General features: G+C 41.0%; 1 protein-coding gene and 1 long non-coding RNA gene across 3 annotated transcripts in view; one reads left to right on the top strand and one right to left on the bottom strand.

Annotated features, from left to right (window-relative positions):
- Positions 1 to 20,471, top strand: part of LOC143984480 (uncharacterized) — a 183,685-nt gene extending 163,214 nt beyond the window's left edge. For both annotated transcript variants that reach the window (XR_013274879.1, XR_013274878.1), the window contains exon 3: positions 20,354 to 20,471. This is a non-coding gene — a long non-coding RNA (uncharacterized LOC143984480). The remainder of the gene's footprint in view (positions 1 to 20,353) is intronic.
- Positions 20,472 to 23,168: 2,697 nt separating this feature from the next.
- On the bottom strand, positions 23,169 to 25,777 carry GSX1 (GS homeobox 1). The gene is made up of 2 exons (XM_077484070.1): positions 25,045 to 25,777; positions 23,169 to 23,898 (listed from the first exon to the last, which is right to left on the bottom strand). The coding sequence occupies exons 1-2, from the start codon at positions 25,424 to 25,426 to the stop codon at positions 23,543 to 23,545; spliced, it is 738 nt and encodes a 245-aa protein (XP_077340196.1). The 5' UTR covers positions 25,427 to 25,777; the 3' UTR covers positions 23,169 to 23,542.
- Between the last annotated feature and the right edge of the window lie 1,823 nt (positions 25,778 to 27,600).

Raw genomic sequence — 27,600 nt, 5'->3', positions numbered from 1 at the left:
TAAATATTTTATTATATCTTTTCATGTGACAACACTGAAGAAATTACATTTTACCACAATGTGAAGTAGTGAGTGTATAACTTGTATAACAGTGTAAATTTGCTGTCCCCTCAAAATAACTCAACACACAGCCATTAATGTCTAAACCGCTGCCAACAAAAGTGAGTACACCCCTAAGTGAAAATGCCAAAATTGGGCCTGCCCAAAGTGTCAATATTTTGTGTGGCCACCATTATTTTTCAGCACTGCCTTAACCCTCTTGGGCATGGAGTTGACCAGAGCTTCACATGTTGCCACTGGAGTCCTCTTCCACTCCTCCATGACAACATCATGGAGCTGGTGGATGTTAGAGACCTTGCACTCCTCCACCTTCTGTTTGAGGATGCGCAATAGATGTTTAATAGAGTTTAGGTCTGGAGACATGCTTGGCCATTCCATCACCTGTATCCTCAGCTTCTTTAGCAAGGCAGTGGTCAACTTGTAGGTGTGCAAGGATTTTTGACACCCCAGGCAAAACCTAATTTTACTGCCCCCATTGGCTTCACCTCTGACTCCACCCCCTTTGCCCTGCCCATGTGCCAGGAGGCTGCGCTATACAGGAAGCATTGGCTTTGCTTCCTTTAACACTGGCTCCAGTGCTGCGCTGCACCTCTAATTACACTACCGCTCAGACTGAGCAGCTGCCTGAGACTGAGTTAGTTACATGCTGCATCCTGCAGAGCATGCAGACACGGAGGGAAACCAGCGTCTGGGTGCCCCTAGGCAACTGTGCGCCCTAAGCAGCTGCCTAGTTTGCCTAGTGGTAGCACCAGCTCTAGTTATCATGTTGGAATACTGCCCTGTGGCCCAGTCTCCGAAGGGAGGGGATCATGCTCTGCTTCAGTATATCACAGTACATGTTGGCATTCATGTTTCCCTCAATGAACTGTAGCTCCTCAGTGTCGGCAGCACTCATACAGCCCCAGACCATGACACTCCCACCACCATGCTTGACTGTAGGCAAGACACACTTGTCTTTGTACTCCTTACCTGGTTGCCACCACACAAGCTTGACACCATCTGACTCAAATATGTTTATCTTGGTCTTATTAGACCACAGGACATGGTTCCAGTAATCCATGTCCTTAGTCTGCTTGTCTTCAACAAACTGTGGGCTTTCTTGTGCATCATCTTTAGAAGAGGCTTCCTTCCGGGACGTCAGCCATGCAGACCAATTTGATGCAGCGTGCGGAGTATGGTCTGAGCACTGACAGGCTGATCCCCCACCCCTTATGGCAACACTCATATGTCTATATCCCAAACCTCCGGATATGACTCTGAGAACATGCACTCATCTTCTTTGGTCGACCATGGCAAAGCCTGTTCTGAGTGAAACCTGTCCTGTAAAACCGCTGTGCGGTCTTGGCCATCGTGCTGCAGTTCAGTTTCAGGATCTTGGCAATCTTCTTATAGCCTAGGCCAGCTTTATATAGAGAAACAATTCTTTTTTTTCAGATCCTCAGAGAGTTCTTTGCCATGAGGTGCCATGGTGAACTTCCAGTGACCAGTATGAAAGAGTCAGAGTGATAACACCAAATTTAACACACCTGCTCCCATTCACACCTGAGACCTTGTAACACTAACAAGTCACATGGCACAGGGGATGGAAAATGGCTAATTGGGCCCAAATTGGACATTTTCACTTAGGGGTGTACTCACTTTTATTGCCAGTGGTTTAGACATTATTGGCTGTGTGTTGAGTTATTTTGAGGGGACAGCAAATTTACACTGTTTTATATACAGTACAGTGCTGTACACTGACTACTTTACATTGTAGCAAAGTGTCATTCCTTCAGTGTTGTCACATGACAAAATATAATAAAATATTTACACAAATGTGAGAGGTGTACTAATTTTTGTGCGGTATATATATATATATATATATATATATATATATATATAATATATTTCATATATATATCTATATATATATATATATATATATATATATATATATATATATATATATATATATTTGTAAATATACACACAGAAATGTTAATTGTTAAATGTATTTAGCAACAAGATCTGAAATAGGACAGAGAGACACAGAGAGAGAGCATATGGCTATAATACAAATAGTGAACTTTTATTATATTATTTTTATTATAATTTTAGTTTACATAGTGAATTCACCAATTTATACATAAAATATGGTCCTTTACGAATATTGTTTTTAAGGGCTCTATAACATACATTAAATGCACTATTTTAATTGTTCAATGTACAATTAACCATGGCTTGCAGAAAACATTACAAGGAAAAATATTTTATTTCATAGTGCTACAGGAAGGCAAGGCACTTGTATTTCCCATAATGAATACTGGATGGGTCACAGCTACATATAATTAACAGCAAATAGGAGCACTGCCAGCACCCAGCACCCTGGATTACACTGTTCCTATTATGAATGCCACAAGTGAAACAATTTGAAAGTAATCAGTATTGCCAGCCATGTGCTACCCTGAAGACTATAGTCATTTTCAGCAGTTCCAACAATGCTGCTACTGTAGTTGTATTCACAGTTACCTATTCTGTTAAACAGAGACTCCCATGGAATGCATTTGATTTTTACTTTGTTTATGGCCATAAAACAGTATATACCAAGTCATTACCCAGCCAGTCCTCACCTTCTAAAAATCCTAAAACTGATCAGATTACTGCCAAATACATCAAATATTATCTATGTGAACATTGTGCAATTTTAATCCAGTGATGCATCTGGGACAAAATTGCACCAACAATTTTTGCATCCATTTCCATAATGTATATTTACACCAGTCCCTGCTCTTAAGAAGTTACAATCCAAAGTCCCACTCCCTAGTTTATATACATAGGACCAATTAGGAAAGGAGCCAATTAACCTACCACCCTGTCTTTAGAGTGTGGGAAGAACCCAAAGCAGCCCTTGCAAGTAAAGAGAGAACACACATGGAGATAGTGTCCTGACCAGGATTTGAACCAGGAACTACAGCGTGGTAAGGCAGAAGGACTTACAACAGCTACTGTGCTTCCCAGCCATGTCAGAGTGAGGAGTGCAGCAGGTGCTAGCGGTGCAGCAATGTAATGTGCACAGTTATTCTCAGGGAGGCATCCCAATTTACAAAATAATAGACTGGGATCCCTGTACTGTTTTTCTTTTTTTGTTGCCAGGGTTGGTCTTTGGAACAGTGGATCCTTATGCAGAAGAGGTGAGTATGTAAATCAGGTGTTAAGTTTTCATTAGGAAGGGTTACATTGCAAAGAGGGCTAGTATTAGGTGTGGCGTTATAGGGAGGGTTAGTGTTTGAATTAAAGATACAGGAACTTCTAGTGTGAGGGTTAGTGTGGGAGCTGGGTATACAGGGGAGGCTAGTGCAAGGGTTAGGGTTATGTTTGGAGGTTACAGGGATGGTTGGTGTTGGGGATGAGGTGTAAGGAGGGTTAGTGTTGGGATAGCAAGGTAGGTTAGTGTTAAGCCCCATACACACGGTCGGACTTGTACAAACTTTTCCGTGGACTTTTGTACAAAGTGTGTTGTCCACAAGTTTGTATTGCATACACACGGTCGGACTTTTTGACAACAAACATGAACGTAATGACGTCACAACGTACTGACGCCGCTTCAAAAGAGGACGTTCAATGACTCCTGCGCCACCTTTGGTCAACTTCTGTATTGTAGTCTGATCGTTTGCAATGGTTCTGAGCATGCGTGTTTGTACCTTGTACAAAAGTCCGATGCTTTTGCATACACACGGTCGGACTTTGCTCCATCGGACTTCTGTTGTCAAAAAGTTTGTCCGTTCGCAGAGCCAACAAAAGTCCGATGAAAACAGAAAAAGTTTGTCCGATGGAGCGTACACACAGTCGGATGTTGCTCCAAAACAGCTAATTTGCATGTTTGTTGTCAAAAAGTCCGACCGTGTGTACGGGCCTTTAGGGTAATAGGAAGGGTTATACTTGGAGGTTACAGGGAGGGTTGGTGTTAGGGATGAGGTTATAAGGAAGGTCAGTGTTAGGGTGGGGATAGCAGGGAAGGTTAGTGTTAGGATAATAGGAAGGGTTAGTGTTATGTTTGGAGGTTACAGGGAGGGTTGGTGTTAGGGATGAGGTTATAAGGAGGGTTAGTGTTGGGATAGCAGGGTAGGTTAGTGTTAGGGTTATAGAAACGGTTAGTGTTATTTTTGGAGGTTACAAGGAGGGTTGGTGTTAGGGATGAGGTTATAAAAAGGGTTAGTGTTAGCATTGGAATAGCAGGGAATGTTAGTGTTAGGGTAATAGGAAGGGTTAGTGTTATGTGTGGAGGTTACAGGGAGGATTGGTGTTAGAGATGAGGTTATAAGGAGGGTTAATGTTAGGGTGGGGATAGCAGGGAAGGTTAGTATTAGGGTAATATAAAGGGTTAGTGTTATGTTTGGAGAATACAGAGAGGGTTGGTATTAGGGGTGAGATTATAAGGAGGGTTGGTGTTGGCATATCAGGGAAGGTTGGTGTTAGGGCAATAGGATGGTCTAGTGTTATGTTTGGAGTTTACTGGAGGATTGGTGTTAGGGATGAGGTTATAAGGAGGGTTAGTGTTAGGGCTGGGAAAGCAGGGAGGGTTAGTGTTAGGGTAATAGGAAGGGTTAGTGTTTATGTTTGGAAGTTACTGGGAGGGTTGGTTTTAGGGATGAGGTTATAAGGAGGGTTAGTGTTGGGATAACAGGGAAGGTTAGTGTTAGGGTAATAGGAAGGGTTAGTGTTATTTTTGGAAGTTACAGGGAGGGTTGGTGTTAGGGATGAGGTTATAAGGAGGGTTAGTGTTGGGATAACAGGGAAGGTTAGTGCTAGAGTAATAGGAAGGGTTAGTGTTATTTTTGGAGGTTACAGGGAGGGTTAGTGTTAGGGATGAGGTTATAAGGAGGGTTAGTGTTAGTGTTGGGATAGCAGGGAAAGTTTAGCGTTAGGGTAATAGGAAGGATTGGTGTTATTTTTGGAGGTTACAGGGAGGGTTGGTGTTAGAGATGAGGGTATACGGAGGGTTAGTGTTAGGGTTAGGATACCAGGGAGGGTTAGTGTTAGGGTAACAGGAAGAGTTAGTGTTTAGGTTAAGAATAGTTAGTGTGATAATTAATATTAATGTTACAGGGAGGATTAGGGTCAGGGTAATGGGCAGGGTTATTATTAAGATTATTAAGGTTAAAAGAGGGTAAGTGTGAGGAATAATGTTAGGGTTACAGATAGGGTTATTGATAGAGTTTGGTTATAGAAATAGCACGAGGATTGGTGTCAGAGTTATAGCTAGTTTTAGTATGATGCCCTGTACATACGGTTGGAAATTCAGACGGAAAAGGTCCGATTGGATTATATTGTTGGAAAATCCGATTGTGTGTGGGTGACTTTTTCCATCGGAAAATTCCGGTGGAAAAAATTTGAGAGCAGGATCTAAAATTTTCAGACAAAAAGATCCGATCTGACTTTTTCCGATTGTTTGTAGAGAATTCCGATGTGTCACGCATGCTCAGATCAAATTGTGAGACAAAAGCTATTGGCTACTAGCCTCAACATAGTCCTGTCGTATGCAACGGACGTCACCACGTTTCCGAACGATTGGATTTTCCGACAACTTTGTCGGACCGTGTGTATGCAACACCAGTTTCGGACAAAATCCGTTGGAAAAAATCCAACGGATTTTGTGGTCGGAATGTCTGACCATGTGTACAAGGCATAATTGTTATGCTCTGTACACACGGACAGACTTTCTGATGACAAAATCCGTCAGATTTTTTCCAACGGATTTTGGCCCAAACTTGTCTAGCATACACACGGTCGCACAAAGTGGTCAGAAAATCCTATCGTTCTGAACGCAGTGACGTAGAACATGTACGACGGGACTATAAACGGGCCAGTAACCAATAGCTTTCATCTCGTAATTTATTCTGAGCATGCGTGGCACTTTATCCATTGGAACTGTCTGCACATGATCGGAATTTAAACGATCGTATTTTGTTGTCGGAAAAATTTAGATTCAGCTCTCAAAGTTTGTGTGTCGGAAAATTCAGACGGAAAAAGTCTGATGGAGCCCACACACGATCGGATTTTCCGACAACACAATCCGATCGCACATTTTCCATGTGAAAGTCCGATCGTATGTGTACAGGGCGTTAGAGTTACAGGGAGAGAACAGCTCGCCATATGCTCCTCCATTTTTTTATTCAGCCTGCCAGATATGCAGATGTTACCTTAAAGCTATGCTCTCTAAGAACAAAAGTTTATATTAATATATATATACGTACACTTTTCACATAACCTATGGGGAATACTTACCTGCCTGGAACAATTGATTATTTACTTGCAATGATATTAAACATTTGCCTCATTTTGATGGTGAATTCTCCAATAGATATCTGGCAATCTGGTTATTATTATTTTGAGTTTTATGTTTGCTGTTTATGTTTGGTTAATGTCGGAATTCTCTGTTTGCTTTTGAATGACTCCAAACAAGGGCGATTTATTTTAGATGCAGCAGACTAGATGTCACAGATGGCTGTTTAGAATGCATTTTACATTTTGAGGAAATATGGAAAAATACTACTGGGTAATATAGCTCTCATTAGCATCCATCCAATAAAAAAACATTGTCATCTAGTCAGTTTGCAACTTGTAAAATATGCAATGTCTGTATTTCATTTTAAACAATGTACATGTGCAATGTTTCATTTTTTTTTTTTTGCAATCGCTAAACAAAATAAAATAAAAATGTGTCTAAAGCTATGTTAATGGTGTTTCTGAGTTGAATGGATAAAGAATAAAAAAAATGTGAGGAATTACATTTTCTCTAGAAAATTCCACTTACTGCATTTGAATTAGTAATTCTTTTAACACAATTTAAAATGTAATGTTAGTGGCAGACATAAGATCTTATTCAAAAGCTCTAGCTGATGAACATTCCTTTATTTGTTAAGAGTTCTGATATAATCATTTTTATATTTTAGATGTCGCAAGGGTCACATAGGCATACAAATGATTCCCAGTTCCAATCTAATCAATAAGATCGTGCAGTTAAAATAGTCTCCAAATTTTCATTACATGTTGTCACCTTGTCAGATGCTGTCTTGATAAAGTTTAACCGCTTAAGGACCAGAAGGGTTTTCCCCCTTAATGACCAGGCCATTCTTTGCGATACAGCACTGCGTCCCTTAAACTGACAATTGCACGGTCATACGATGGTGTACCCAAACAAAATGTATGTCCCACATACCTATTTTCCCACAAATAGAGCTTTCTTTTGGTGGTATTTGATCACCTCTGGTGGTTTTTATTTTTTGTGCTATAAACAAAAAAATATTGACAATGTTGAAAACAAAAATATTATTTTTTACTTTTTGCTATAATAAATGTCGCCAAAAAAAATGTAAAAAAACAATTTTTTTCATCAGTTTAGGCCGATATGTATTCTTCTACATATATTTGGTAAAACAAAAATACAATAAGCGTATATTGATTGGTTTGCGCAAAAGTTATAGTGTCTACAAAATAGGGGATCGATTTATGGCATTCTTATTATTTATTTATTTTTTACTAGTGGCGATCTCGATTTTTAGCAGAACTGCAACATTGCAGCAGACAGATTAAACACTTTTGACACTTTTTTGGGACCATTGACATGTATACAGTAATCAGAGCTAAAAATAGCCACTAGGGAGATGTTTCTAACTGTGGGGGGAGGGAACTGACTGGAGGAGGAGAGAGATTGCTGTTTCTGATCACTAGGAACAACAGATCTCTCTCTACTCCCCTGTCAGAACAGGGATCTGTTTGTTTACATACACAGATCCCCGTTCCGGCTCTCTGTGGAGCGATCATGGGTGGCCGGTGGACATCATGGCTGCCATCCACATGCATTGGCTTAAGCGTCGTGCCTGGCATTGGCATTCGTGCTCCTCCATCGCTCTTAAAGCGACCAACGCACACCTACAGTGATTCGCGCAGCCATGCCAACCTGCCACAGTATAATGACGGCGGCTGGTCCGCAAGCAGTTAATGTCGATAAATGTAAAGTTATGCACTTGGAGCTAGGAATAAGCATGCATCATACATACTAGGGGGAGTACAACTGGGGGGAATCCATAGAGGAGAAGGATCTTGGGGTTTTGGTAGATCATAACCCTAATAATAGCATGCAATGACAAGCTGCAGTTTCCAAAGCAGGCAAAGTCCTTTCGTATATGAAGAGAGGCATGGTCTCCAGAGAGCAAGAGTGAGATATCATTTTGCCCCTGTACAAATTGTTAATAAAACCTCATCTGGAATAAGCAGTTCAGGTCTGGGCACCAGTTCACAAAAAGCATATGGCAGAATTGGAGAAAGTGCAGAGAAGGGCAACCAAACTGATAAGAGGCATGGAGGAGCTCATCTATGAGGAAAGATTAGAGGAACTGAATTTATTCTCTCTCTCTTGAAAAGAGGAGATTAAGGGGGATATGATCAACATGTATAAATACATAAATGGTCCATATAGTGAACTTGGTGTTAAGTTATTCACTTTATTTACTTATATTTATGTCTGAAAGGCTTCTTTACAGTAAGAGCTGTGAAAATGGAATAGACTCCCTCAAGAGCTGGTTCTGGCCAGCTCAGTAGATTCAGTGGTGTCGCTATGGGGGTTGCGGTCTGACCAAACCCAGATGACACCCGCCAGAGGGGTGACACCATGAAGCAGTTGTAGTGGGGGCCATTGTTGAGAGAGTCACACTGCTGCCCAGTACCACCATATAGAGAGAGCCTTGTTGCTCAGCAACACCCGAGAGAGAGCCATGCTGCCCGGCACCACCAGAGAGGGAGCCACTCTGCCCAGCAGCACCAGAGAGGCAGCCACGCTGCTGCCCAACACCACCAGAGAGAGAGCCACAATGTACCCACAACTCCAGAGAGAGAGAGAGACACACTGCCCAGCACCATCAGAGAGGGTGTCACGCTGTACCCACACCAACAGAGAAAGAGTCATGCTACCCAATACCGCCAGAGAGAGAGACATGCTATCCAACACCACCAGAGAGGGAGCCATGCTTCCCGAAACCACCAGAGAGAGAGCCATGCTGCCCAACATCATCAGAGAGGGAGTCACACTGCTGCCTCACACCACGAGAGAGAGAGCCATGCTCTACCCGCACCATCAGAGAGAGAGAGACACACTGCTGCCCAGCACCACCAGAAAGAGAGCCAGACTGCTCAGCACCAGCAGAGAGAGAGAGTAATGCTGCCCAGCACCATCAAAGAGAGAGCCAAACTGCTGCCCAGCACCACCAGAGAGAGGACCACACTACCCAACACCACCAGAAAGAGAGCCACAGTGCTCAGCACCACCAGAGAGAGAGCCACCCTGCCCAGCACCATCAGAGAGGGAGCCACACTGTTCCCTCACCACCAGAGAGAGAGCCGCACTGCCAGCACCACCAGAGGGAGAAAGTCTGACCCACTGGCAGGGTAAAGACGTGCTACACTACTGACCAGAGTCAGTCTGGGCAAACTAGAGTGAGCGAACATCCAGCCAGAGGGATAACTGTTACAGTTTTGCTGGGTCTGGTAAGAGGGCCTGTTGGCCTTTATTCATTACTGTTCCTAGGGACTGAGCCATTAGGAAGTGCCTTACCTGCTATCCTCTAGGCCTTATTGACCGTCACAATGCATGCCAATGAGCTCCAACTCTGGGCTGCCAGCCTAAAAATAGGGGGGTGGGGGGTGACACCATGCTTTACTGCACCAGGTGACACCAACCTTAGTGACGCCACTGAGTAGATTGTTTTAAAAAAAAGTCCTGGATTCTTTCCTAAATGTTCAAAATATAAATGGATACTAACATTTATAAGTAAGGTTGATCCAGGGGAAATATCCAATTGCTTCTTGCCTCCCTCTGGACCAACTGTGAGTATATGATTTAATATGGAGGTATGTGTGGGTGTTTTTTCTCTGTGGGTTGAATAGGATGGACTTGTGTCTTTTTTCAATCAGACTTACTATGTATAAATGTATGTAATAGGCACTACAAGCAGCAATGCCGACACATATTGCATGATCATGCTCCACCATTGTCACTATCCGTGAGATGGTTCAGAGCAATGATGTGCAGCTGGAATCTGCAGAATAATGATATGTAGTTAACGCAATACTTGAGAATAAGATCTGTAAGGTATCCAGTTGGAAAATCTCTGGGTAAAATGAAAAGCCTTTCCAAAGTCAGAAATAGTTGTTCCCAGGATGTCACCAAATAGCTTTATCGTCACCTGAGTGTCACTTTTGGTTAGACTTAGATCATTTATGCACAATCTTATTCTGTGATTTCATTGTTTTGGTATTTACTAGAGAAATTGAGCAGTTGTATTTACCTGAAAGGAATGTTAGCTGTTTTGGTTTTGGGTGGATCTGGACACAGGGGATATAACCCAGCTAATTAATTACTTATACAGTCTGGAGAACTCCAGCAACGACTTTCTTCACATGATCTCCCAAATCTGCCTACAGCCTCATAAAAGGTGTTCTGACTGTCATTGCTAGATTTATTATTTCATGTATTTTGCATTAAATAGAGGGCAGCAAATGGAGTGAATCTATCTTGCTTTTAATTTTTAAGGCTTTGGTGAATGACAGAGCCCAGATACTTATCAGGAAGATCTCCCTGGTAGAGACGTGCCTACAAAAAAGCTGCTACAATTTTTTGATGGAGTTAGCCATTCATTCATTGATCTGTAAATATGTACCTATTTAAGAAAACTAAATCTTATGATGCATTCAGGTACCAGCATAAGAGACCGCCTGCCAAGTTTTTGGGTAATACACCCAGGTATTTCTGAAGGGGACAAACTTATTCCAGGCCCATTTAAGTATATGGTGATCCTGCAACAAATTTGCTGCCACCCAGTTTAACAAACATTTATCTAAAAATGTACTGAGCCTAGTGGAAAATTTTTGGCTGAACAGTAATTGCATCCTATTAGATGCAGTCACTGTTCAGGCATTCAGGCAGGTGTCATGGCTACCTGAATACATTAGTCAGCAGTTGTGATTTCTCCATCAATGCAGTTAATATCAACTGATTTTCACTCATTCAGTCCCTGGGCTGAACAAGAGAAAATCAAGCCTTTTATGGCTAGGCTTAGAAGATAGAATGTAACTGGTGAATGAAAGAAGTAGAGGCATAAGAAGTTAGAAAAAGCTGAACATACCTGGGTTTGATTGGAGGTGGGTTTGGTGAACCTCACTGAAGTTCAAATGCTAAATTGAACCCCAATAAAGTCAATGGGAGCCAAAGGTTCAAAAAGAGTGATGACCATTTGCTAGGCTATTAGGAAAGGCATTGCCAAACAAATGGCATGGGGAACTGGGCACTGCCCTGGGTAATATAAACCAAAGTTAAAAATTTCTTGTAAAAATACTATTTGAGTGGACCAGCCTAAAGGTGACATTAACATTTCCAAATTACTTTAAATAGCATGCCAGTGGGATGCTCTTAAGCTGCCTGTGAAGTGTCACATCTGTAAAATGCATACAACCTACTACAGCAAAACTGACATTTACAAAGTAAAATGCTGATAAATGACAGCTACAGCCACTTTACTTCTCTTTGTAAACAAATGGCTGGGGGTTCTGTTTATCTGTACCAGACCTTATGTTAGATGCAAGTCTAATATAGAGGTAAATATTAGTGGTTGCAATGAGTGGCATGCAGAAGGCTCTAATAATAAGGGAGCCCCCAGATACTGGTCCCCATGCAAATGAGTAAGGAGTAGAAGTAAATAAACATGTTTACACAGCTTTTGAAAAGTCCTTTACTTAAATAAAAAAAAGTCCCACAATATAAACCTATCATCAATCATATTGTCCAGCAATATATATCTATGTCAATCATGATGAACAATGCCTGCTATATTGCTGCAATGAAAAAATCCTCATCATTGCTGACAATATTTGCTCCTGTAGTCTGTGCTGCTAACAGTAAACAAATAGGCAGGGTCTCCTGTGTGGCATCATTGACCAAATATGGACATGGCCATTATTGGTCAGTGATGTCTGCACTATTCCTGCCTCTTTGTTTACATGCATAGGGATTTCCAGTTAGCAAATGAATAGGGCTGGGTGACATCACTGGTTGCTAAGAACATGCAAGATGCAGTCACCCACCGCTTCCTTAAAGTGGTTGTTAAGCCACTCTAACCTGAACACACCATCAGCACTGCCTCCTATGGTAGTATCCTCCTCTGTGTGTGATTTATAAAAATAAATTCTGCATATGCTTAATTTCACTGCCGAGATCGCGATCACATGACTGGCCAGCTTTCTCCTTTTCTCCACTGAGAGATGCAGAGGGCTGGGCTGAGATTCCTCTGCTGATGTCAGTCTGGAGTGGAGGAAGAGAGGAGGAGAGAGCTGGCTGATCATGTGATCGTAATCTCAGCTCTTAAATTAGATATTTACAGCATTTATATTTATAAATCATTCATAGAGGGGGACACTGCAATAGGAGGCAGTGCTGATGCTGTATACAGGTTAGTGTTATCAGAGCAGCAGGAAGGGGGAGGGGCGGCTCACACACAAACAGAGAGGGGAGTGGGAGGAGGACACAGAAGCAGAGAGGAGAGCAGATAGCAGGCTGCTGATGACAGAGGCACCTAAACTGACCACAGTGTCTGGTCTCAGCAGCCATGATACAGCGTGGTCAGTTTACATACGGGTAGGGAGAAACTAGCAGGATCAGCCAGGTTGTTTAGATGTTACAGGGTACCAAATAACACAGGACAAGCACTGTGTCATATAACATGATTTAAAGGAGCAGGATCATTAACAAACGCTTTAACAACCATTGAAAGGAAGCTGTCTGAAGAAAAACTTCTACTATGTATGATTTTCGATTCCCACCGAACAAGCAACAAGTACAGTGCCAAACAGGCAAAGTTAACTCTGAACTTTTGGTCGGACCAAACCTTTGATCTCTGCTTGCCTTTTTTTCAACAGCTTTTACATTTCTGATCATTTTATGGTGTCATTGCCAGGAAATCAATAATAGAAAAGCAGAACTTCAGGCTTCAACCCAGTAGCAGCACACTCACTCAACATGGCTGCCCCAGATTACATCTAATATCACAATATCATTGTAACATCTTTTTGGACACTGATAGCCTTATAGAGACAGTCATGTTACTTTAGTTATTGAACTTCTGCAAGTCCATATATTCTTTTCTTTGGGAGAGATTACCTTGAAAGTAAACGTTTACACCATTCCAGAATTTTCATATATTAAGAGCCTTTGTAGATGGGCTTTGTTCTTGTGTAAATGTCATCAGTTTGACATCAGTTTGAGAGGCTTCTGAGATCATTCAGATATCAATGACAGGTGTATTTTTCTTGTAATTGACCTCCCTGTGACCAGCATTTGACCTGTTTCAGGTGGGTTTTGCATTTCCATAGACTTGTTTGTGAATGATAAATCATCATTCATCATGTCTAAGGCCGGCGATAGACAGAGCAAATTTCTTTGCTGCAACCACAGGGAAGCCGTCCCCGCCAGGGGAAGACAGTGAATATTGCTAGCGATAATTAAAAGTGAATCTGGCAGGTTGGTTGTACCCAACTTGATAGATTGATCACCTTGGTATATTCAGCTTGGCCATACAGGGTTAGAATCTTGGCCAGTTCCTACTGAAACTGTCGAGACTCGAACTGTCTATGGCCGGTCTAAGTCACCACAAGGTGCCTGCAATCACCAATATCCTAATTATCCTAATAGCCTAATGCCACCTACATATGATGGGAATTTTGGTCAGAGAAACCTCTGATGGTTTTCCCGAAAGAATTTTGCTCAAGCTGTCTTGAATACACACGATCACAACAAATTCTGACCGTCAAGAACGCGGTGATGCACAACACGTACAATGGGACTAGAAAAAGGAAGTTCAACAGCCAGTAGCCAATAGCTTCAAAGTGGGCACTCACCCTGTGTTTTCTGCAGGACTGAACTGTAATATGAAGATAAGAGAGGCTCCCACTCAACTGGGCCTTGCCTCACGAGGTAGGTGCCTCTGCTGCCCTCTGCATCCTCCCAATCCTGTGCTTAGTAATTGAGCTACACATTGCATAGCTCCCAACTGTCCCTGATTTTGAGGGACTGTCCCTGATTTGGCGCAATGTCCCTCTGTCCCTCTTTCCCCCTCATTTGTCCCTCATTTTGGTCTCATCTATATAGTTGTATATAAAATGCACTTTTTATCTTTCAAAAAGTGTTTCCCAGTGCTAAACCTTTCATCCAATTTCTAAATGCATGCATTTGTAAATTTTAAAAGCCAATATAAAGGAATAGTAGTGGTAAAAAAAAGCCCTTGTGGATTTAATTAAATTTTTTTTGGTTAATTCTCCTTTAAGGGGGTGTGGCAGGGGGCATGTCCTATGTTTTCTAGTAGGTGTCCCTCAAAATGTTGGGAGGTATGACATTGCAGCGTGCAACAGCAATCCTTATCAACTGCAAATGTTTCCAAGCAACAAAAATAAAAGCGTGACTTCACAGAAAAAGGGGAAGTTCCGTATTTGTGGAACGGGTACCTAGTTTTGGCCTAGTTCAGTCCCCCCCACCCGCAACCTTCTGGGACACACATCACAGGTCCCAGGAGTCTTCAGGACCATTCACAAAGTGCAGCGCATTCCCACAATTAAGATGCCAGGACCAAAAGCCTGGCAAAGAGCTGGGCCCGGGTGAGGACGGCGCTGGATCCCTGGACAGGTGTCTGTTCATGAAAAAAAAAACAGCTACAGTTTTTGCAGCTCCTGACTTCATTTTTTGGAACCTGACTGAAGCTCCTCTTTCAGGAAAGCATTTCTGTAGCTGCTACAAATTGCAAAAAATTGGCTCTTACATTAGCGTTCCTAAAATGTCAAGTAATTTGTAGCTCAGCTACTGCTCAATTGACTTTTTGCAATACTTAGAACTAGCTACAAAATCACCATCTTCAATAGCTACAGTACTTACCGTATATTATCCAATACAGCTGAAGATGATCCTGGCACACCAGCCATTTGTAGCAGTCTGGATAACTACTGTAGTCAGCTACAGCAGCCACTCTATATCCAGCCACATGTCACAATATACCAACATATGTAACTAATACAAATCTTTGCTAGATAGTTGTAGGTGTGGCATAGCCCATTGACTAATTCAGACACAAAAGTGTCAGTTAGATGTTGTCTTCTGTATACTCCATAGGGATTCATCTGTACAAAAACAATATCACTTTACTCATTTAAAACCTCCATATGAAAGCAAAACGTAACCGCTTAAGGTCCAGCCTCTGCAGATGTACTGCGGCAGGTTGGCTTTCCTGGGCGAATCGCTATCACTGTACATTGGCTGCTTTAAGAGCTCTAGGGGGCACGCACCCATGCCTGCAGCATGACACTGGAGGCGATGCATGTGACCGGCGGCTGCGATGTCCGCCAGCCACCCACGATCGTTCCACAGAGAGCCAGAACAGGGATCTGTCAGTGTAAACAGACAGATTCCCATTCTGATAGGGGAGGAGAGACAGATCTGCTTTTCCTAGTGATTAGGAAGAGCGATCTCTCTCCTCCTCCAGTCACTGCCATCCCCCCACAGTTAGAAACACCCCCCATGGAATACATTTAACCCCTTGATCACCCCCTAGTATTAACCCTTTCCCTGCCAGTGACATTTACACAGTAATCAGTGAATTTTTATTGGGCCGATCGCTGCATAAGTGTCAATGGTTGAAAAAATGTGTCAAAAGTGTCCGATCTGTCCGCCGCAATGTTGCAGGCCTGCTTAAAATCGCAGATGGTCGCCATTATTAGTAAAAATATAAAATAATAAAAATGCCATAAATCTATCCCCTATTTTATAGATGCTATAACTTTTGTGTAAACCAATCAATAAATGCTTATTGTGATTTTGTTTACAAAAAATATGTGGAAGAATACATATTGGCCTAAAATGATGAAGATTTTTTTTTTTGGGGGGGGGGGGATAATTATTATAGCAAAAAATAAAAAATATTGGGTTTTTTCAAAATTGTCACTTTTTTAGTTTATAGCGCAACCGCAGAGGTGATCAAATACCACCAAAAGAAAGCTCTATTTGTGGGGAAAAAAAGACATCAATTTTGTTTGGGTGCTACATCGCAATACCGTGCAATTCTCAGTTAAAGCGATGCAGTGCTTTATCGCAAAAAAAGGGCCTGGTCATTAAGGGGGCAACTCTTTTAATTTCTTAAGTGGATATACGATTTGCAGCTATAACAGCTTCAGCCCTTCTGGGAAGACTGTCCACAAGGTGTAGGAGTGTGTCTATGGGAATGTTTGACCATTCTTCCAGAAGCGCATTTGTGAGATCAGGACTAGAAGGCTTGGCTCAAAGTCTCCACTTTCATTCATCCCAAAGGTGTTCTATAAGCTTGAGTTTAGGACTTTGTGCAGGCCAGTCAAGTCCCCCCACCCCAAACTTGGTTATCCATGAACCTTGTTTGTGCATTGGTCAAAATTATTTAACCCCCAACTTTGTGGGAACAGTTTGGGGATGGCCCCTTCCTGTTCCAACATGACTGTGCACCAGTGCACAAAGCAAGGTACATAAAGACATGGATGAGCAAGTTTGGGGAGGAGGAACTTGACTAGCCTGCACAGAGTCCTGACCTCAACCTAATAGGACACATTTGGGATGAATTTGACTGGGGACTGCGAACCAGGCCTTCCTGTCCAACATCAGTGTCTGACCTCACAAATAAGATTCTGGAAGAATAGTCGAACATTCCCAAAGACACGTTCCTAAACTTTGTGGACAGCCTTCCCAGAAGAGTTGAAGCTGTTGTAGCTGTAAAAGTTGAGCCAACTCAATATTAAACCCTATGGACTAAGGCTGGGCTGCGTGTGTAAAGGCAGGCATCCCAATACTTTTGGCAATATAGTGTTTATATATATATATATATATATATATATATTCCATCTGCTTGCCTGGAGTTTAGCACCACAAAATGCTTGTTGTTACCTTTACTACCAGGAAAGGTTTCTCATGACCCTTGCTAATTTGATTTCATCTTGTTACTTGAACATGACTTCCCCCAGCTTTATGGCTAAGCCCTGCCAACTGTCATTCCAATGTCCAATAAGACTGCCTCAGTGGTCAGAAACAGCATTCTCATTGGATAGAGAGACAGCAATCAAGTTAGGGAAAGTCAAGCCCCAGCAACAAAGTGATAATAAAGGTTGGCCTGGGATGTAGAAAAAAAAATGGTGGCTGTGATGTTATGATAAAGTCAAAAATGTAAAAAGGTTTGGTCCCCTTGGACAACACATTATTTCCCTGGAGATTCTGATGACTCCCTGAGGACCTTCTACCATTTCTCTAAATAAGGGGCATGGTCCCGAGTGTTATGCTCCCTCCCTTTCTACTCTCACCCTACGTCCCCCCCTCACTCCTTTATTTATTTCTACTCTTTTTTTCTTGTTTCATCTCATACTCATATTTCTTATCCCTTTATGCTACACATTTATCTTCAATGGGTCAAGAATGGGCTCCCAAGTTTGGTGTTTTCTCTCTGTTGGGCCGAGATGGTTTTATGAGATTTTATGAGGTTTTATGAGGTTTGCTCGCTCAGTCACCCAATGCTTTTTTTTGGTAACATACAATTTGTAAGACTTACTATTGGTCAGACCCTATGGACACAGGTGCTTGTAGATCAATTTTCCTGGATCTAATGAAACTCATAACTTGTGTTGGCTATCCATGTATTGTTGTACACTGTAACATATGTCTTAATTTAGGATCCGATTTTGCGTGTTTCTCAAAGACTTGTACCCTTTTCTTGGGTGAATGCTGTAAAGCCTTTGCAATAAAATGATTGAAACAAAATAAAGCAAAGAAGGCCGCTGAAAAGGCTATTCTAGCTAATAAAGGTAATAGCAAGTATTATGTAATGTCGGCTCTTGGATAGTCTATTTTTTGTACTTAAAATTTTTAAAATTCAGTAGGATTCATGTTAAGGGGGCAGATGGGCAGGGTAGTATGATCTGATGCTTTCTGCAATTCCACTTTTTTCATTAAATAAATTGCATTTTATATTTGCAACTTTTTAACACGGTCTGGAATTGATATTTCCTTGCGCCTTAGTCACTTTTTAGCATATCTATACATTAATTTAGCGTCCCTCCTCTGAGGCGACTAGAGCTGTCGCTCCATGATATAACTGAATTTTAAGCCTTTATGCTTCAGCTTATGTATATCAGCAGTGTATAATGGTGACAATGGCCATCCAGCCCGGTGCAGTGATGAAAGTGGTCTACTACTGGATTAGAGCTACTCTAACCAGTCCTTGAGGACCACTAACAATCCAGGATTTAAGGCTTTACTCTACAATTGTGCTTAAGCAGAGATGTATGTAAATCCCAAACCATTAGTGCTCCCTGTGGGCTACTCTGAAGGACGCATGTTTACATAATAACTGCCACCAATATATATTTCTAAGCTGTTAACCCTCATACTTCTAGTCTGCGGATAGATAGATAGATAGATAGATAGATAGATAGATAGATAGATAGATAGATAGATAGATAGATAGATACTGTAGATACTGTAGATATATATATATATTTATAGATATAAATATTGCATTATGTGGCGGACTCTAATACATTGTGCATTATCCCATGTTTCCAACAAAAATATAATTTTCAGGCTTAAGATTTGCTGTTGTCATTTTGTTTATATTACTTTCTTTGGTGTATTTGATATTGGAGCGTTATGTATGCATATGTCATGTTAAGGGGGTTATGACAAACAAAAGAACGCTTGGATATGCAGCAGTTAACTCATTACATAAAGTAATAATTTGTCTGTCGACAAAGACCAATTTTATAATTTAATTTAAAAATACGCCCTCTGTGCATCTGTGCGGGCACGTTGAATATTTATCTCTAGTGGCTGGGCATGCAGCAAAGTAGAGAGCTCTGGCAGCTCTATGTGTTTTTCTGTAACGGTGTTAAAAACCCAGGGGTTGATTTAATAAAGGCAAATCCACTGTACACTACAAGTGCCATTGGAAGTGCAGTCACTGTAGATCTGAGGGGGACATGCAAGGAAAATAAAAAACAGCATTTTTGCTTGCACATGATTGGATGATAGAAATCAGCAGAGCTTCCCCTCATTTCAGGTCTACCCCTTAGATCTAGAGAAAATGCACTTCCAAGTGCACTTAAAGTGCACAGTATATTTGCCTTTAGTAAATCAACCACAATAAGTGGTATTAAAGAGGAAGTAAACCCTCTTAAGAAAAAAAAAAGACACCCTGCAAGGAAAAAGCATAATGAGTTTGTATGCATAGCATACTAGCTCATTATGAATTATTTACCTGAGATCGAAGCCCCCGCAACGGTCCTCGGTCACCACCTCCGTCGCCGCCATGATACCCGGAGTGACTTCCGGGTATTGCAGCTCCGGCGCTGTGACTGGCCGGAGCCGCGATGACGTCACTCCCGTGCATGTGCGCTGGTGCAGCCACTAACGGCATGATCGCTGTTAGAAACTGTCAGTGCACCTTCGCCCGATGTCTACGGCGCATGCGCCGTAGACATCAGTGCGACTATTCTTGCAAATATCTCCTAAACCTTTTAGGTTTGGGAGATATTTCTTGCACCTACAGGTAAAACTTAAGCACCATACACACTCTCAGATTTTCTGCAGATTTTTTCCTTCAGATTTACCAAAACCATATAATATGAGGTCAAATCTTAGGAGTTTCAATGTGTATGCAATTAGGCAGGCCCTTGCACTACATGGTTTTGGTATATCTGAAGACAAAAATCAGCAGAAAATCTGATAGTGTGTATGGGGCTTTAATCTAGGCTTACCTGTAGGTTAAAGTGGTTGTAAGGGGTTTACAACCACTTTAACCCCCAAAGCAAACATTTATTATATTGCAGCTTACCAAATCTTAGATGTGATGGCGTATTAGTTTTCTTTTTTAGGCTTTCTTTTCTTTATTTTAACCTGGTGATCTAGCCAGTAAGTCTGTTATTTTTCAACAGAACATGCTGTCCTACAGATGCAGCATGTAGAATTTTTATTTAGATGTAGAAGTACTTGTTGAGACAAACCATTTATCACTGACAGGAGTGCTTACAATTATCAGCTTTTATTCATTTAAATTTTTTTAAAAAAATGTATTCCAAAAGAATAAAAAAAACTGTTGCTGCGACCGATTAAAAATTGTTAGCTAGATTTTGGCTTAAATTTGTTCGTTTATCGAAACCTGGTTGTACATATAACATTAGCCTGCCTCCAGAATAACAATGCTGCTGTCCACAGGTGCTCCTGTTGCTCCTTCAACCAGAGTGGGGGCACTCTAATACAGGAGGTGTGTTACTGGTTGGTGAGAAAAGAGGGGGAAAAGGCCTAAAGAAAAGAAAGGGAATGCAGCTACTACATCTACTGATTGGTAAGCTTCAACATTTATATCTTTGGGGTTTAAAAAGGGTTTTAAAAACACTAACTATACACAGATGGCAGGATGATTTTAAAGCATAAAAGCAAACTTACTCTCACAGCACTCTACCATGACACTCAAGGGGCATATTCTCACAGCACTTTACCCCTTACTCCAGGTTAGTACTCACATAGCACCCTACCGTCACACTCCAGGTACTCTCACAGCACTCTACCGCGACAGTCAAGGGGGATTCTCTCACAGCACTCTACTATACCATTCCAGTGGCATATGCTCATGCTCAGAGCATTCTGCCTTGTTATTCCAGGAGAGTACTTACACAGCACACTACCCTAACACTCCAGGTGAGTACTCACATAGAACTCTACCATGACATTTCAGTATAGTCCCCTCACTGTGCTCTACATTGACACTCCAGGAAAGTACTTTAACTGTACTCTACTCTAACACTCCAGAGAAGTACTCTCACAAAACGTTACCCTGACACTCCAAGAGAGTACCACACTCTACCCTCACACTCCAGGGCCATACACCCAGGGCACTCTACTTTCACACTCTTGACGCATATACCCAGAGCATTCTACACAAAAACTTCAGGAAAATACTCACACAACACTCTTCTCCAAAAATTCAGCAGAGGACTTTCACAGCACTCTACCATGACACTCCAAGGGAGTACACTTCAGGCACTCTACCATAACACCCCAGGGGCATATACCCAGCACACGTTACTCTTAAAAATGAGTGGTTCATGCATACCCCACTTTTAAGTACACAATGGGGTGTATTTACTAATGCTGGAAAGGGCAAAATCAGGCTCACTTCTGCATATAATCCAATGAGCTTCCAGGTTTTAATACCAAAGCTTAATAGAACAAGCTGAGGTTAGAAGCTCATTGGTTTGTATGCAGAAGTGAGCCTGATTTTGCATTTTCCAGCTTTAATAAATAAACCCCATTGTGTACTTAAAAGCGGGGTATGCCTGTATATATCCAGAGCACAGAGTACTCCAGGTTAGTACTCATACAGCATTCTACTCTAACACTCCAATGGGGGTACTCTCACAGCAGTCTATCTTGACGCTCCATGGGAGTACCCTTGCAACACTCTACCCTGACACTCAAAAGTAGTATACCTGCAGAACTTTTACCCCCACACAAGGCAAACACCCAGTGCACTCTACCCTTAAATTCCAGGAGAATACACCTAGAATAAACCCTCAGCGCTCTACCCTTGTGCTCTTTGGAAGCACACCTACAAGTGTTGTATCTTTGTACTCTAGGGGAGCACAACTGAAAGGCTTTACTTTCATACCATAGGAGGATACCTGACAGACAGTACTGCTTTTGTGTTATTGAAGGGATTTCATTAGTTACTAGAGCAAACTTCCAAACCCTGTTGAACCTGAAGTGTGTGTGTGTGTCCACCTTCAAAGTAGGACTATACACACAAAGATGCCCTTTTTCTCTCTGACTTCCCTTTCATGGTGCTACTATACGCCACAAAGGTCCACATACTGCAGCCAATGAGCCCCTTACTCCCTATTAGACACTAGGAGAGATTCTTGAGGAATAGGTGAAGGCCTTGCAGTCCCAATGGTCATGTAAATATCGCTCATGTTTGCACAATTAGAAGACCCAGTGCATGTCAGTGGTGTCACAAGCCGCAGCATGCCCCACAGATGTATTTGTTTATATTTCTCATTCTCTCTATGAATTCATTTAATATCTTTTTTTCTTTTTTTACTGATTTTTTTTTCTGTTCTTATCCATAAAACAGCATGCTAATAAAATGGACAATGTGTTTATTTCCAAAAGTCAATCCACTTTTGGTCATTACTTGCTTATGATATTAGTGTATATAATAAATAAACAAAATACAGAATTTATCTGTTAATGAAAAACGATACTTTGATGTACTATGACAAAATGTGTTTTTTAATATATGCCTGGTTTACGTAGGGTACACTTTTTCTAGAAAATCCTGAAAATGCTAATCAAACCTAGATCTTGAATGTGGGTCTTCCCTTTATATTCTCTATACTCTAGGAAATGGGTAAAACACTAAAAAAAACTAAATAATTGTTGTCTTTCCCTCAAATGACCACCAATTTGAGTGTAAATGTTACTTCTAATTATGCTTGTCTTACATAGCTGAACACAGAATTTCCCCCCAATTTTTTCTCAGTTGTCATATTATTCCTGCTAATAGCAATTTTTTCTTTTCTCTCATTAATGTACATTGTTCTATCCTATTCTAAAGCATCATGGTTTATTATTCACTTTCTGTTTTTATTTCCCCTGCAAATTCTATCCAATATTTTTTTTTCCAGCTGGGAGATTCCCTTTTCATCTTCTGTTTTTACTAATACCTTATAATCAGAATAATTAATATTGTATTATAATTTAACAGGATCTGCATATGACAATATTCTGATATGTTTAGCTTCTTTGATCATTTAGGATTTAAAGTAGCTGTTTGTAACAGTTCCCTCTTTTGATATGCATAGTACCAATATTTTATATTGCACCGTTTAAAAACAGTTTGATGTTTATAGGATAGGGACCAAATTTCAGAATTGATGTAATAACCATACCTGAACATTAGGAAAATGTCGATAAAATCTGTCATTAATTAAGTATAACATTTCAACAATTACAATTGTAGCCTTAAAAGGACACTGAATTCTATTTTATTTGTTGAAAAAAAACGATTTTTATTTCTTATACATAAATAAATAAATATATATAATATACAGGAACAATACAGTGAGACATATTTTTTTTACAAAGACAGACAGGTTTCAGAGCTATTTACAGAGATTGGGGGGGCAGTTTGGCGAAATGTGTGGATGGGAATAATTCGCAGGTAAAGGGTCACTCTCTAGACACATACAAGATATCTGCAACCTTAGAAATCAGGATTCTGAACGAATAGAGAATCATTGCCCGATACCTACATACAAGGACAATCAAGCTGGGTGAGTTCGCAGCAGGAATTCTGTACAGTATATACAAAGTTTAAGGAAAGTCTATGCTTGGATGGTGGGATCATGGGCTCGGAGAAAGGTCTCTGTCTTCCTTTTCTGAAGAAGAAGGTGACATGAGAGAATCATCATCCTCCTCATCCTCCAGGCACTTTGCGGATGGAAAAGATGAACATTTGCAGTTGTGAGGACTGCCCCGGTGTGAGCTGCCCTTCCCTTCCTTCTTGTGCTTGACCCTTCTGTTCTGGAACCATATCTTCACCTGTTTCTCGGACAGGTTGAGGTAGGTGGCGATCTCTATACGCCTGAGTCGGGATAGGTACATGTTGGAGGCGAATTCTCTCTCCAGTTCTAGGAGTTGGGTGCTGGTGAAAGCTGTGCGCATCCTCTTACTGCTGGGCAACTGGCTGGAAGATGTGTCTGCAAGGGAGAAGAACAACCATCAGTCACAGTAAGAAAACATTTGGTCCAAGCAAGTGACTCTTCATTCTGGGGTGAGCACCCTCAATGTCAAGCTGCTAGCGATAAAGTCATACAAGGGCTGTTTAGGAGCACAACTAGTTATGGCTAAGGTTTTGGGCTCAATGTCAAGCTGCTAGAACTAAAGCTTCATTGCTGAAGTCGTATAGGTTTTTTTTTTAGATGCCCAACTATGGATAAGCATTAGGGCTCAATGTCAAGCTGCTGGCGCTAAAGCTTCATTGCTAAATTCATCATGAATTTTTCAGATGCCCAACCAGTTATGGCTAAGTAAATGGACTGTGTCAAGCTGTTAGAACTAAAGCTTAATTCCTAAAGTCATACTGGAGTTTTTAGTTGCCCAACTAGTTGTGGCTGAGCATATGTACTCAATGTCAATCTGCTAGCGCTAAAGGTTATTTGATAAAGCCATGCATGGGCTGTTTAGGCACGTAACTGATTGTGGCCAAGCGTGTATACTTAATATTTAGCTGCTAGGTCTAAAGTTTCATTGCTAAAATTGTGAATGGGCTGTTGAGACACACAACTGAGTAATAAGCATGTATAGTCAATGGCAAGTGCTAAAGCTTCATCCTTGGGCTGCTGACACACAACTTGTTTTGGCTATAAGCATACCGGTATGTACTTAAAGTCATATATTGGCTGTTAACACACACAAATGATTATTGCTAAGCATATATACTCAATGTCAAGGTGTCAGCACTAAAGCTTAATTGCTAAAGTCATGGATAAGCTGTTTAGGCACAGTGGTGTTAGCGCTAAAGTGTCATTGCTAAAGTCATAAATGGGTTGTTAATACACACAAGTAATTATTGCTAAGCATATATACTCAATGTCAAGGTGTTAGCGCTAAAGCCTCGTCGCTAAAGTCATGCATGGGTTAAGACATACAAATGATTATTGCTAAGCATATGCCGGAGATGCGCAATGCTCTTTCAGTTCTTCATCAGATTACATTTTAGCAAAATAAATACCATAATATAACTTATTTGCATTAAAAAAAACTATACAAAGAACAGTACATATAAAACTAAAAAACTTTTCAACAAGCACCTGCCATGAACTTTGTAGCAACAAGTGACCTACCGACAGAGATGCAGTGGAATTGTCTGGGATCTGGCATGGGGTATGCCGCCTGGTATATGGCTGGACCATGGCTCAGGTTGAGGGGTGAGGATCCCGAATGTTGCCTGCCAATGGCTGATGGGCAATACTGCGAGCTGAAGGAGGAGAACGATGCCTTGAGCAGTGGGATGCCCGGTGGAGGGGCATGGAGCTGGGAGGTTGCCACACACATTGGGCACACGCACAGCAGTCCTGATTTTCGAGAGTGGCAGGAGCCAGCAGACAGTCCATGAAGGGGGTGAGAGGGGTGCATTGCATAGGGGAACAGAGGTGGGCTGTTTTCATCCTTCTTCTCATTGGATTCCCTTAGGATAAGGGAGTCTACTAGAAAAGAACGAGGCATGGGTGCAGGAGGTGCAGGCTCTGGAGGTGCAGAGCTGAGTCCTGGGGGGGATACTTCTGTAGGATCAGTGCACTGGAGAAGAGATGTTGGGTGCTGCACCCTAGGCTTGGTGTGCTGGAGCAGAGATGCTGGGTGCTTGCACCTTAAGCTTCTTCTTATGTTTTTGTTCTTCTTTTCAGAGTTCTATGAGCATTGCTCCTAGTTGTGATAGGTGTTGAGCTCTGGTGTGCTGTGTCCAAGTCCCCAGACTGATCTGTCCTCTAGTTGTCTCTGCTAGGAGTGTCTCCAGAGAGCTGAGCACAGGAGAGAGCTGAGCACAAGAGGGTGCTGGCCAGCAGTGTGGTGCTGAAACTCCACTCCCTCAACTTATATAGCCTTCTCCTCGCCATGTGATGCGCCCAGCACTCTCAATAGCCCCTTTTTGTGGCTTTTCTCTTGGCATTCCCTCTGCACGCTTCTTCATTATTTCACTTGTTAACTAAATGAACTGCATAATGTACTCTATTCTTGTCAGCCCCACCCAGGCCGTCTCCCACCCTCATCTCCCCTCTCTGGGATTTATTTTCCTATTCCCTGGCTATTTAATATTCTTTTATCTCTCTGCATTTTGCGTTGCTGAATATAAGAAGGTTTCCCCCTATTGCTGATATATGAAAATAGTGTTTGGGTATTATTGGAAGCGTGGTAAGGGTCAGCCCTATTCTCTATTCTTCAGCCACCTGTAGAATCCTGCTTCTCTGCACTTACCATGTCCTTACTGAGAGCAGCCCCGGATCTCTCCCTCCCGGATTACAGTATATACTATATACATTTATTCCAACCTGGGAACTGAAGTTATCCTTCTTTAGAGACCCAAGTCACTAAATGGCATCATTTGGAAAGTTTGTATAATTTTATTCAATGTTCTGAATCTGTACAACCAAATCTTCAGCTGTCCTTTCTTCTTTTCTTTCTTTTTTTTTTTTATTGTTACTTACATGAGAAATAATTATAATTATACATTTTATTTATGGGCACCTTTCAGAACACCCAAGGTCACCTTACAATGATGGAAACAAAGCAACAAAAAAATGATTAAGAAATTAGATACAATCTATGTTCTTAAATTTTCTGTATACCCAATTCTCAATCTTCCTTTGTATGGTTTTTATTTATTATTTTTTTGTCTTAACCACCACTTAACTGGAGATTTGAAACCAGATAGACAATTACACAAAAGCTCATACATGAGCACAAACAGACATTCATTCACATGCATATAAACACAACAGTATAGTAAAATATAGGTATAGGTACAGTACAGCACACAGATTAGTATTAAATGCTAATAAAACTGCAGGGTCCTGGACACAAGATTACAGAATAGGTGAACAAAGTCATTCTTTGTGGTCAGCTACCACTAAGAAGGTGAATAAATGTGATCAGACATCCATTCACATGCATATAAACAACATCAGTAAAATATAGGTATAGTACAGCACACAGATTAGTACTACATGCTAATATTACTGAAGGATTCTGAACACAAGATTACATATCAGAATGGGTGAACAAAGTCCTTCTTAGTGGTCAGCAATCACTAAGAAGGTGAATACATGTGGTCAGATATTCATGCACATGCATATAAACAACATAAGTATAATATACACTAGGTATAGGTACAGTACAGCACATAGATTAGCACTGAATACTAATATTACTGCAGGATCCTGGACACAAGCTTTCATATCAGAATGGGAGAACAAAGTCTTCCTTAATGGTCAGCTTTTGGCATGTAGCCTACTAGGCTGATTCTATTTTATTCCAAAAAATTGAAAATTTTTAAAAGTTAAAACAGAAATATTGCAGAAAAAAGCAGTATTTCCAATAATAAGATTGTGTGAATTCAAAACAAATTATTAGATGTAAAAATATGAACTGTGGACAGTCTGACCTATTCATGTGCAGTCAGTGTTTGTAATGTGGGATAAAATGTTCAAATCTAAATGAATGCAAACTCCTCTGAGCATACTGTATATACAGCAGAATACAAACTGATAGAGTGGGACTTTATAAATATCAATAAGTGTATGTTTACTGTTTTTTTATTGTTTTAGTTTTACGTCATCATTTAAAAAAAAAAAAAAAAGGTTAGATTATAAATAAATATAGAATTGTCTTATGGAAAGTAGTAT

This window comes from Lithobates pipiens, unplaced genomic scaffold, assembly GCF_037356315.1.
Source record: "Lithobates pipiens isolate NorthernLeopardFrog02 unplaced genomic scaffold, aLitPip1_a1.2 Scaffold_16, whole genome shotgun sequence".
NCBI lineage: Eukaryota > Metazoa > Chordata > Amphibia > Anura > Ranidae > Lithobates > Lithobates pipiens.
The sequence above is the reverse complement of the archived record's forward strand: the minus strand, read 5'-3'. Positions and strand labels throughout refer to the sequence as shown.